General features: G+C 41.2%; 1 protein-coding gene across 2 annotated transcripts in view; it reads right to left on the bottom strand.

Moving 5' to 3' along the window:
- Nucleotides 1–5,830, bottom strand: part of LOC119006796 (aldehyde dehydrogenase, mitochondrial-like) — a 28,553-nt gene extending 22,723 nt beyond the window's left edge. The window contains exons 1-3 of one of the 2 annotated variants that reach the window (XM_037075868.1): nt 5,637–5,830; nt 3,457–3,561; nt 1–141 (exon numbers count right to left, since the gene is read on the bottom strand). In XM_037075868.1, the coding sequence (XP_036931763.1) occupies nt 1–141; nt 3,457–3,561; nt 5,637–5,753 (363 nt within the window). In that variant the 5' untranslated portion in view covers nt 5,754–5,830. The remainder of the gene's footprint in view (nt 142–3,456; nt 3,562–5,636) is intronic. The other variant, XM_037075867.1, reaches the window with a different exon arrangement.
- Nucleotides 5,831–13,222: the final 7,392 nt, after the last annotated feature.

Raw genomic sequence — 13,222 nt, 5'->3', positions numbered from 1 at the left:
GGCGAGGTAGGCAGCATCCCTCTCAATGGCATTAGCCAATCGGTTAAGTAGTAGGCCGCGATGAGAGGCATCCATCCGTCGCCATGGTGACCCCAGTCTAAATGCGTCACGTGCTGCTTTCACTGCCTTTTCTACATCTGCCTGTAAATAAATATGACACCACATCATGCTCAGTGTTTATCCTCAGATAGTGACTTCATTTAACTGAACCACAGAGAGAAGAGGCCTTCTCACACATGACACACTCCAGTACTTCTGTGGACAGAAGCCCTACAAAGTAAGTGCTATAATAGACCACTGGACATGTTTCAGTTCCTAGAAGATGTTTCATCAGAGGCGTCTTCAGTTCTAACTAACTGGAGGGGAGCTGCAGTCTTTTAAACTCTTTTCAACTTAAAACTGTGTGGGAGTGCCCTTACAGAGTCATTAAGGACAAGTTAGAGCTCGGAGTTTCAGAGTCATCAGGGCCACTTGTGGGTCATTGACCCAACCGGCCTTCATGTTGGTTGCCAGGCTAGGTGAGCCAAGGTGTGAAGGGTTGATGAGCTGTCTGGGGAGAGAACTCAGTGCAGCATTGTAGGTGGGTGATAAGTAACCTCCTCTGTTCAAAGACGGACATTCCAGTTTGACATAGGTGGATTTAAAAGCCAGCAGCTCCTCCAGTAAGTTAGAACTTTAGAAACTTCTTCGATGAGATGTGAAATGTCTTCAGGAAACTGAAACAAGTTCAGTTTTCTACAATACAGCACTTCAATTACAATGACCTGTATAGCTGAAAACTTTCATCAATCATCAAATGAATGGATGATAAAGTGGAGAGTAACAGAGTTACTGAAAAAAAAATTGTGTCACAGTAACACAGTGTAGATTACAATATTGCGAAACCATCACCATTTGTAGAGATGGCTCAGGGATGATGACGTCTGTGTGTTTTCAAGGTGTTTCCCTGGTGTCCTCCTGTTAATCTAATCCCACTGACTGTTTATAATCATATGAATGCTGTTATAATGTGTTGTTATTGAGATCCTGACCCATCATACATCCTGGAATGTGACAGAGTTACGTTTTTTGCTCTAAATTACCTAATCGCCATCAGTAAACAGGACGCTGTCTGACTCTGTCACTTGTGGGGAGGGAGGCCGTTTTCTGGGGGAAAGTTCACTGAAGTCTCAGTCTGGAGGCTGACCGTCACAGTGATTTTTTAAATTTTTTTTTTTTACAACAAACACTTGAGTTAAAGTTTTTGTTTTTTTTGCGGGGGACAGATGCTGTTTTTCGGGCAGAAATGTGACGAAAAGTCAGTAGGACAGGCGGGAGGACAGACATGAGGACAGACACTTCTCTATGTATATCTGCAGTATTTTTTTCTTCATATAAGTTGCCAAAGACAGTTACAGTTACTATGTTACTTTTGTTTGGTCATGAACCATTGCTCTGTGGGACATTTCTCTTTAAGATTAAAGTTGAGTGAAGGATCTGTGTAGTTACAGACTATTCAGATCAACACGCCTTCAATACATGCAGCCAGCTTATCCATTCACACTGGGTCGATTTGTCAATACTGTACCTCCCTACTACCTCCAGAGGCGGATCAGTGTCAGAGCAAAATTTCACCCCTCGCCACCTCCAAAACATTCACACAGAGGCGGAGAATTTGCGCAGGATACCCACATCCAACCGGCAGTGTGAATGAGACTGCGGACAGGGGACGTTCAAATATCTCTTTCTACATGTTTACATGTTTCTGCTCACTACCAAGGTGTTATTGGAGTCCACTCCATATGTGTTTATGTGGAGGAGGTCAGCAGAGGAGAGGAAGTTCATGCCACAACCTTCATGACATCCGTAAGTGGATGTCACAAACTTTGCTGCTGCTTAAAAGCTAATAAAACAGAGATATTGGTCATTGGACAAATTTCCAAATATCAGACAGTCATGGTTCTCTGTCCTATTCAGTAACTCCACACTGCTTGGTATCATTTTGGATCAAAACCTCCGTTTAGTTTAAAAAATTCAGTCATTGGATCTGGTTTCCACCATCTCAGAAATATTTCAAGGATCAGAGGATTTCTCTGTTACAAAACTCTGGAAATTATTATACATTCATCCATATCCCGTCCATCAGATTACATTTTTCCTGCCCTCTGGTACCAGTAAAGTTTCCCTCTCCCCCAACAGCTCATCCAAACCTCTGCTGCCGGAAATTTGACTCAGACTAGAAAATAAGACATCCTGGCTACTCTACACAAAGCCCTCTTTTACTGTCCTGTGTTCATTCCTTCTTTCCCTGAGACCCTCAGATCCATCTTTTCTTGTTGCTCTGAGGTCTAGATAAATTCAGGAAGGTGACTGAGTCTTTGGAGTAAGGCTTTATACAACAAGCACATTTTGTACCAGAAATAATCATCCGTGCGAAACAGTGTGCTGTATTTAACCTGGATTAAGCTATCAATTTAGTTATCGAGTATCTCAAATTACTAAAGGAATCATAGATCAGAGAGGGAGATTAGCAAGATGAGGCTGTGTGTTAGCAGTGTCATAATTGATTGAGGCATTATAACAACACTTAAAAGAATTGGCATTTTCTTAAAGCATTGTTTAATTCAATCTTATATTTACTAACTACTAAAACCTGTAACTTTACATTTTCAAGAATTGGACTTACTGAATTAACTTTGAGTCAATTTGAAAATCTGTAATAACTACAAACTTAACATATCTGAGTCTTTTAACTTTTGAAATATATTTCTAAGGATAAACTTTGAGTGTTTGTTTTGCTACTTGACAGGGGAAAAAATGACATGAAGAAGACAAACCTCTGGTGCACATCCCTTGCTTTTTCGGAGGTTAATCTGGCACATGCATATGCAGAGGTCCATCCGTCTGCAGCTAAGTGCTCATGGTTTAATGTGGCAGCACAATGAGTTCACCATTTCTTTGAGATTTAATGGCAAACTAGCCCCAGCTGCTGGACTAAAGTGTAGCTGTAGACTGGCAGAAAACAAACAAACTAAATACTCTCTTTTGGCCCTGTAACTTGTATAATAATTACAAGATGGTGGACATTCCATGATGTCTTTCCTCGCAGATGTTTGACACTTCCAAGTTTAGTCTTGTAGGACGCTTCCCTTTGCTATGCAGTACCTGATTAATGACAAGTTTACAGTAAGTATGTGTACTGAGGTACTTCAGATTGGAGGTAAAAGGACTATGAATGGTAATGCTTGTATCAACAATTATAGATGATAACAGAAGTTTGTCTAAAAAGTGATTTTAGGACAGATTCTATTCAGTTGGAAAAAATGTTTTGAAGATAGCTGATGTTTTGACAGAACCATGTGAAACAGCAAAATGATATAAAACATAGAAACTACAGGACACTTGATTTATAGATAGATGTGCATGATGTGGCTGATCCAGTTCCACTAAATGTTCCCCACCACACAGACTGTTTACCTCATCAGCCTCAGCCACTTGACAGATGACTTCCCCGGTTGCTGGGTTGATTGTGGGGAAGGTTTTCCCACTCACTGCATCATGCCACTGGTTGTTGATGAACAGCTGAAACATTTAAAAGAATCATTACAGGGCTGTAACTGCATCATCACAAACCGGTTCACATGTTTCAGATGTCGGCTGGAAAATATTCATGTCATGTCATTGTCCGAACCGCTTATCCCTTTCCATGGGGTTGCGGGGTGTTGCTGCTGGAGCCAATGCCAGCCATGTCTCAGGCGAGAGCAGGGTACTCCCTGGATAAGTCGCCAGCTCGTCGCAGGGCCCTCACTAGTGAGCAATGTGGGGTTCAGTATCTCGCTCAAGGACACTTCGACATGCAGCTCAGCCCTGCCCGGAGCTGGGATTTGAACCAGTGACCTTCCGATCACTAGTCAACCAGCTCTACCCGCTGAGCTACAGCCGCCCCGGAAAATATTCAGCACGGTAGATATTGTGAATGTGTGACTTAATGTTTGCAGGCTGCAAACTGTCAAAGAAATAGTACTTAAGCTGAAAAAAAAACATATCATTTGTATTGGCCCGCCATTGCTTAGCTGTAATTCTTGATAATGGATAAAGTAACATAAGTTTTATATTCATGTGAGGAATTATTTTTGTCACACAAAGAAAGGTACTAGTTTTAACAAATGGTAGATAGTTCTCTTTGAACAAAACTGTTCATATTTGAATATCACTAGTTTTTGGACTTGCAGTATATTTAAGATAGTTTGGCTGCAACAGTGTTCCATTTAGCTAATGTAGCTGTGTATTTATGTTGAAAAGCAAACCCCAGTTATTCATTTTAAAAGGATAGATTTAATTGTGTGTAATTTTTTTTTCCATTTCTTTAAGTGGTGTGGGGAGAACCACCTGCAAACAGATTGAACAAACTCATAAAGAGGGCAGGGTCTGTTGTTGGCTCTAAGCTTGTCACCCTGGAGGTGGTGGTGGAGGACAGGATGCCGGCAAAACTACTGGCGATCATGGACAATGTCTGTCAACCCCTCCTCAAGCTTAAGAGCAGCTTTAGCAACTGACTCATTCAACCTGCTGCCTAAAGAAATGGCACAGGAAATCATTCCTACCTGGTTGCATCAGACTTTACAATGCTCACTCCACAACACACAAGTAATCCTCTTTAAATGATTATTACTGTAAATACTGCACCTTAACCCCTCACACCTTATACACCTTTTATGCCTCAGTATTTTATTCTATTTTACAGCAACTAGCATTTGTATAAAGTATTTACAGTGTTTTTTATAAACTGTATATCTAATAGGCAAAGGCATGATGACAATACTGTACATGATTTGAATTTCTTCGATATAACTATGCAGTGCTCCAAGCAGACCAGATAGCATGCAGCAGATGACAGAACACTCATTCTAACCATACATACCAGACTTGACTTGGACTCTACCTCAAACACTTGTGTTTGTTGAATATATGTTAATGAGCAAAGGAAGATGTTAATTGGCTGAATTTCTGCTTAAACAAACTAAATAAACTTTTATGACTTTTATTTACTTTTATTTTCAAGCGAGTAAGCAAAATGACCTTAAAGGGTTAAAGGACAACACAGTTTACCTTCTTTCCCCCTGAAAACAGTTGGTTTCTTCACTTATGGAAACAGTTTGTATTATTACCTCACTAATATTGTAAATACTATAATTCTGGCAGAATTTCTTCGAAATCGTCTTGCATGTCTCTTTAGCTTAGAAATGACCCTTGAAACAGCGGTCGGCGCTCCCTGGTCATGAGGAGGGCACTGTTAATAATTAATGAATTATACAACTTAAGCTCAACACATGAACTTTATCCCTCCAGCTTGTAGTTCACTATGGGAGTCTTCGGCCACACAGTGACACTGGTTTCTCCTCCTTCAGCGGTCACACACATCAGGTTCGTGTTAACGCTACTGTGTGTGTGGACCTCACTAAAACCACACAGACGGTAACTGACCACAACTGTCCATGTTAGCTGAGTCCTCTCTGTGCACTCACGCTCAACATACGGATTTGTTTCTCTGCAGCAGCAGCACAACCGCGCGCGCGCGCGCGCACACACACACACACACACACCTGTTGATTGCGCAGTTGGCTCATGTCCAACTGCAGATCACTGAGACCACCTACCTTGCTGTAGTGGACGTCGGGCTGGGTGTTGGGTGCTGGGATGGCGGCCGCCGAGAAGTGACGGGCCGACAGTCTGTTGAGTCTGAACAGGACCTGAGAAAACACTGTCCGGAACATGTTGCTGCCTTCACTGCGCTGCTCAAACAACACTGCGACTGCTGTTGCTGCTGCGTCTTCGTCGGATATTAGTTGGCGGGTAGCACACAGCTGCTTCAGCAGCCGCGAGAGCCTCCCAGCGGCACCGGTTGGTACGGACACCGCCGCCTGCGAGGACAGACCGAGACAGACAGACGCCTCATCAACTTCTTGAAATTCTTTATTGAAGTGTACATGTCAACATTGAATACAAACTAAACAAATATATATATTAAACACATATTTTTTTAAATTTGATAATTTACACACTTGTGAAGTACCTCAAAGTGCCTCACAGAAATAAACAAACAACAGCAGAAAAATAGAAACAGCAAAATAAAAAAAGGAGAAGATAGATAAAAGAACCCAAACCCTCCCACCCCTTCAGACATGGACAGAGACATACACAGTCATACACACACTCACACATATGCACGCGGACACACACACACACACTAATACACACCCATACAGTAGCTGTCACTAAAGAGACATGGCTGGGCAGCGAGACCTGGTGCATGGAGAAAGCTACCTTTCAGGAGCCAGCCACACCGGGAGAGATGTCGGGCCAAGGCCGCAGGGAGCACCACCACAGAGACCACCCCAACCCGGGCAGACAGGAGGCCCCACACCAAGGTGCAGAGCCCTCTGGTCACCCAGGCCGGAGCCGTCCATGGGACAGCACCCCCCGCGGCCAGACCAGAGACCACCCCCAGCCCGGCAGGCCCCCAGGAGGAAACACTGGAGATTAAGAACTGACAGACTAAAACAGTAAAATAAAGCAAAAAGCATAGAAGCTGAAAACACGAGGGACTAAAACATAAGTATAAAGGCTAAAAGGACAAGGGACTAAAGGGTAAAATATGAGAGATTAAAACAGTAAAAGAAAAAATAAATAAATAGATAAATAAAATAAAATAAAATAAAAAGGATTTAAATTAATAAATAAATAAAAGAATAAATAAGTAAATAAATAAATAAAAGTGCTCTGATTAGTACGGCATAAAGGAATTAAGAAGAATTTAAATTTCAATTAAAAGCCTGGTTAAAAAGGTGGGTCTTGAGCCTCCTTTTAAAAACCTCTACAGTCTCTGCGACCCTGAGGCTCTCCGGCAGGCTGTTCCACAGTCGGGGCCCATAACAACAGAAAGCCGCCTCCCCATGGTTTTTTGAACTAACCTGTGGTATGGTTAAAAGGCCGGTGCCGGAGGACCTCAGGGTCCGTGGGGGCTGATAGACTAAAAGCAGGTCAGATAAATAAGAAGGCCCAAGACCGTTAAGACATTTAAAAACTAGTAAAAGAACCTTAAAATCAAACCTGAAACGCACGGGGAGCCAATGAAGTGACTTTAAAACCGGTGTAATGTGCTCCCGCCCTCTGGTCCTCGTCAGCACTCGTGCAGCTGAGTTTTGTAATAATTGTAGATTCGAAATGCTCTTTTTGGGAAGGCCAGAGAGCAGGGCATTACAATAGTCTAAACGACAAGAAATAAAAGCATGCATCAGCACCTCCGTGCTGGCCTGAGAGAGAAACGGGCGGACTCTGGCTATATTCTTAAGATGGTAAAAACCTGTCTTTTTATATTTTTGATGTGTGGAATAAAACTGAGCTCAGAGTCAAAAATCACACCCAGATTTTTTACAGATTGTGATGGTTTAAAATCCTTTAACTTTGGTAAAAGTTTCTCTTTCAGGCCTTCAGGACCAATGAGTAAAACTTCTGTTTTGTCCTGGTTGAGCTGTAGGAAATTTGCTGCCATCCATGTCTTGATATCTAAAATGCAGTTAAAAAGGACATCAATAGGCCCTGTGTCATCAGGAGACACAGTGATGTACAGTTGCGTATCGTCAGCATAACTATGAAAGCTGATGCCATGCCTCCTGATGACGTCCCCAAGGGGGCATGTACAGATTAAAAAGAGTTGGACCTAAAATTGACCCTTGGGGAAATCCACACTTTATTTTGTGGGTTTCTGAGGAACATGTATCCATACTTACAAAGAAGTGTCGGTCTGTGAGGTAAGAAACGAACCAGTTAAGAACAGTACCAGAGAGGCCGACCAGGTTCTTCAGTCTATTTAATAAAATGTGATGGTCTACTGTATCGAAGGCAGCGGTTAGATCCAGCAATTGTTGCATTTAGGTACTCAAAATCTTTATACAAGATGGTCAAAGTGATATTTGCCTTTTCCTCATTTTTTTCTGCCTATAATAATAATAATAATAATAATAATAATAATAATAATAATAACAACAATGCAATTATTTAGAGTCACTTTACATAGCACTCAAGGACACCACACTTAACAACAACAACACTACATCTAAAAAAATCAGGAAATATTTTAGTGCAGTTTATGAAAGATAAACAAACAAATCTGTCAGGAGTCAGGCAGAGGTGAAGTCAAGAAAGCTCACGGGAAAGGTCAAAACCAGGAAATCTAGAAAACACTGGAGATCAAAAAGGCTGGAATGCTACGTAGAAAGACAAATAACAAACTGGCAACAGACAGGGGAAACACAGGGACTATAAATACACATACAGGGTAAGCAGGTGAAAGTAATCAGGGCAGAGAAAGACAATCAGAGAGGAGGGTGTCCAGGAGGATGTCATGAGAGACGGTGTCGAAAAGTTATCAAAACAATTTTGATATTCCAAAGAATACTCAAGTTATGTAATAATAACTTCCTGTACATTTTGCACATATCCATGTTGGTGAAATTCAGGTTACTACTTCCCTATGAGCCCTAAGAGTCAAAAATGTTGGCTGATGACCACCAGGTGGTGCTCTTTAAATTGCAGTATTTTATAAAAGTTGGTTGGATTAACACAAAACTTGGTACAATTATTGTCAATACCCTCCTGATGATAGCTGATGAAAGGTGTTATCAGGGGACTCTATAGCACCCCCTGGAATATTACAAATCTAAGGCCTGCCTCCTACATGCATATACATGAATGACACTCGTTATGCATATGTATCATGACTCACAGAAAACATTGGGGGTACCAAACTCTCACTCCAACAGGAAGTCCACCATTTTGATACAAAGTTACGATTTGTCCACCATTTTGATCCATTTCCATGCCTCGTACTTTAACCAACTCCTCCTACAGATTGAACACCACAGACTTCCAATTCACTCAGTATCATCCTCAAAAGCTTTCGCCTACATCAAATATGGTGGGTGTCATGGTGTGGTCCATTTTGATCCTTCGCCATAAAGCATCAAGTCCCTGTAACTGCAACATACAATTTCCCATCTATACCAAATTCATCACACATGTAGACAATGTCACCCTGAATACATCCATGTCTCAATACTGTGTCATATCCATAGCGCCACCTACTGGACATGGGAATTCAGACAAACATCATCCCATTTATATGACAATAATAGTTTATTTTTCTCCATATCATACACTACAAGATGACATGCAACTAAAAGGTGAACACAGCCCCGGACAGCACCGCTGCTGGACATCTGTGGAGTGAGGGCCTGTTTATCGCTGCTTGCAGCTTTAATTCTTTTTTTTTCTGCATGTTAAGCCCAGTTTTGGAGGTCTGAACATACCCCAAAACTCACCAAACTTGGAATATAAGTCACATCTGGCTAAGAATTTAATAATTCAACATGATTGGGTGTGGGTGTGTCCTGGGGTCTCTATAGCGCCCCCTGGTGTAAATCCCCACCTCCTACATGCACATGAATTTACGAAATTCTGTATGCTATGTATCATGATGAGACGCACAAACAAGTCCATGGACCAAAACAGTCAGTTCAACGGGAAGTCCACCATTTTGATCTATTTCCATGCCTCACACTCTGATGAACTCTGATTTAACACCATACACTTCAAATTCACTCAGTATCATCCTCAGACCTTGAAGATGAAAAGTTATTAAAAGCTTTTGCCTACGTCATACCTGGTGGGCATGGTGGTGTGGTCCATTTTGATGCTTCGCCATAAAACACAAAGTCCTTATAACTTAAACATACAATTTCATATCTACACCAAAATGCTCACAAATGCAGACGGTGTCACCCTGAATATATCTATGCATCAATACTAAGTCAGTCATTTTGATCTTTGCCATCATTTTGAAACATGCGTGCTTTGTACTTTGACAAACTCCTCCTACAGATTTAACACCACAGACTGCACATTCTCTCAGTATCATCGTCAGACCTTAAGGATGAAAAACTATCAAAGCATTTTGCTTACATTATGCCTGGTGGGCATGGTAGTGTGCTCCATTTTGATGCTTAGCCATGAAGCTGGAAGTCCTCACAACTTCTACATACAATTTCCCTTCTACAGCAAATTGGTCACGCGTGTAAAGGGTTCGCACTGAATACGCCTCTGCATCAATACTGTGTCATATCTATAGCACCACCCACTGGACACCGGCAGTTAGACATACATCATCTGATTTGCATGACATTTGCTGCTTGTTTTCTCTACATCATACACTACAACATGACATATAAGTAACAGGTGAGTGCACGCTCCAACGGTGCCACAGCCCAACATGTGTGGAGCAAGGGCCTGTTCATCGCTGTTTCCAGCTTTAATTATAGTGCCACCATGTGGCAGATTTGGCTGATTATATGTTGAGGAGCATTTGCACACCATCTCCAGGTGTTGTGCCACGTTTCATGTTTCTAGTTCAGTCCATCTCATGGCAATCTGATAATAATAGAACCACGTTCAAGGCCTTTAGGGGCATCTTGTGGCTCAACATTAAATGCTGTAGGTTTACACTGATCCCTGGTTATTGACATATGGAGGGAGATCTATCCAGCAGGCTGCAACCTATTCTGTATACACACTGACTGAATCTTTTCTACTGTGTAATACACAAAAACAGAGATGTTTGTTGTGATACAGAAAATATTGATGTTTCAGATCCCAGTCCCATTTATCTTACCACCAATCTGAATAAAAAACCCAGACAAACCATATGGAAGCTGAATTCGTGTGTACCTCATAGCCTGCAATGCAATGAAGCACCAGAGAAGAAAATTCAAGCATATTTGGAGTTAAATGATACAGGGAAAGTGAGATGGGACACATTCAAGCTCAGTCATGAGGGGAGTGTTATCACACAGTCCATTTTTCAGACCTGCCAACCTTGGAGAAATTGTATGATTCACGATTTTATGATATGTTGTGCCCATATATTTTGATTAGTCTAACTAATAGGAAGGGGAGTGAGCTAATAAATAGGCCTAAGTACTTCTGTGTTAAAGATGTGAGTCAGACCAGGTTAACACATAGCCTTCCTCTGATTGCTCAAGGGAAATGAAGTAGCCTAAATAATAATTTACTCTCAAAGCACCAATTTTAAATAGGCCTAAAGCAACTGCTACAAAAGCACAAGATTTAAGCCTGGCAGAAACACAGTTATAGGCTAATACATAACATGCGTCAGATCATTTCAGATAAGCTTTTAAAAGGGTATTGCATTAAATGCCATTTGGTGTCAGTTGCCATTACATTGGCCTAGACAATAGGCCTATGCTATGCATCATTAACAAGAGCTACAATAGCTTGTCACAGCTGGACTCCTTGTTAGGATGTCATGGTCATTTTTAGTGTTTATAAATTCAATAAGGATTAAAAATAAAAAAAATAGCCCAACTGTAACCTAAATCCTGTTTTGTAATTACTCTAGTTATTTATCTTATGTTAATCAGCACCTAGTCTGTCTAAAACCCTCTAGATCTCTAGATATCTGACCACTTTTCTAACTGCCCCCCTACCCCCCACTAATGGGAAGTATAGCGGGTGTGAAAGGGTAGCTTATTGACGCTATGAACGTTTTTTCTTATCATCCTTTCTATTTTTAATATCAATATATTTCGGGGGCCAGGGAGCATTAGTGTGTGTGGGACTGTGCTTATTACCTGTTGCCTCTTGGTGACTGATGTCAATGTCTGTCTTGCACATGGTGCAGAACCAGTGATGGGGCAGCCTGGACATGAGCAGGCAACTTTGACTAGTGGTTAACAACACCATTGGGTAAACTCAACATCTTAATTTTACCTTTTCAATGCTGTTTGCATCGGCAGTGACAAACGGCCGAAGAAGGATCAGTTATCCGGCCAGCCTGGCTTGCTTGATGCACTGAATTAGATTAATCGCGCAGAGCATTTGGTAGGACGGATAGGTAGGCGAGGGTGTTAAAATGCAGCACTCTAATTGACCAAAAGCTTTTCACTCCACTTACACGCAGATTGTTTTGGCTCAGTGGCAGAAGCAACTTCATAGATCTTAACATAGAAACTTAAACGAGCGAAACGAAATGCAACAAAATGCGTACCAGGAGAGCAAGAATTCGTACAAGCGTACTTAAGGGTCAAAATGCATACAAATAAACTGCAAAACAATAAATAATCAGATTCAAAACAATGCAGACATTATTATTGAACAAGAAATTGAAATAGTTACAATTGAGATAAATTGTACACAGGAAAAACAAAAGAAATATGTTTTTCTGAAACAGAAATTTTGGGAAGTCACAGACTGTGTCTAAAAAACAGCAGACACAAAATAAAACCCCTGAGACAGACTGAAGGAGACTGAATATAATCAGGAGAAGACCCAAATGCATCTGCTCACACATCAACAGCAGTTAGACATTAAGTCACAGATATCCCTGTTTTACATTCAGTCCGTCTACCAGCAGTCACACAAATACAGAATCATATGCCCAGAGCTGACAGGACAGAGCCATTACAGGACTGAAGGCAGGGGGAGCTTGCCTGGACGACTCCACCTCTGATTGGTTCAAGGTACTGAGGGATAAGTAAGCACCTATGTTGATGAAGGTTTATAACTGGGTATGTAAAAAACAAGAAAGACCCCATCATGGAGAGAGGCAATCACTGACAAAAAACAACAAGAATGTGATCATTTGAGACCTGTAAGTGTTTTATATGTAGACTATCTGGACGCGGTCAAAAGAGGGTTGGCTGCCAGATCTCATCCACCTTGTCCATACTGGTTGCATTAAGCAGAGAAAAATGCAGGACAACAACAGAACATCACATTATAATATTTGACAGAGAATTAGATAGAATCAGCACTGATGAGCTCAGATATTCCAAAATGCGTCTGATGCATTTAGCTAAATTTTTACAGAAAAATAATTCAAACTTTACAAACCAACAGCCAGAACGTGCCATCTTTCTTCTCTTCTTCACTAAATTCATTGAGCTGTTGAGCAGACAGATTCATGAGAAGCAGAATAGGACATTCAACAATCACAGGGGAACAACAGCTGGCATTTTTCCCAGATGACAATTTGATATATTTAGAACAACCAACCCAGTTTACATCCATATTGATGCGTTGTCCACAGTAATATGGCTTAATGTCTGGCTGTAACCTTTATGTATCAAAGAGAGAAGTCCTCACTCACAGTTATAAACCTGCCCGAGAT

This window comes from Acanthopagrus latus, chromosome 17 (genome assembly GCF_904848185.1).
Source record: "Acanthopagrus latus isolate v.2019 chromosome 17, fAcaLat1.1, whole genome shotgun sequence".
Lineage (NCBI taxonomy): Eukaryota > Metazoa > Chordata > Actinopteri > Spariformes > Sparidae > Acanthopagrus > Acanthopagrus latus.
The sequence above is the reverse complement of the archived record's forward strand: the minus strand, read 5'-3'. Positions and strand labels throughout refer to the sequence as shown.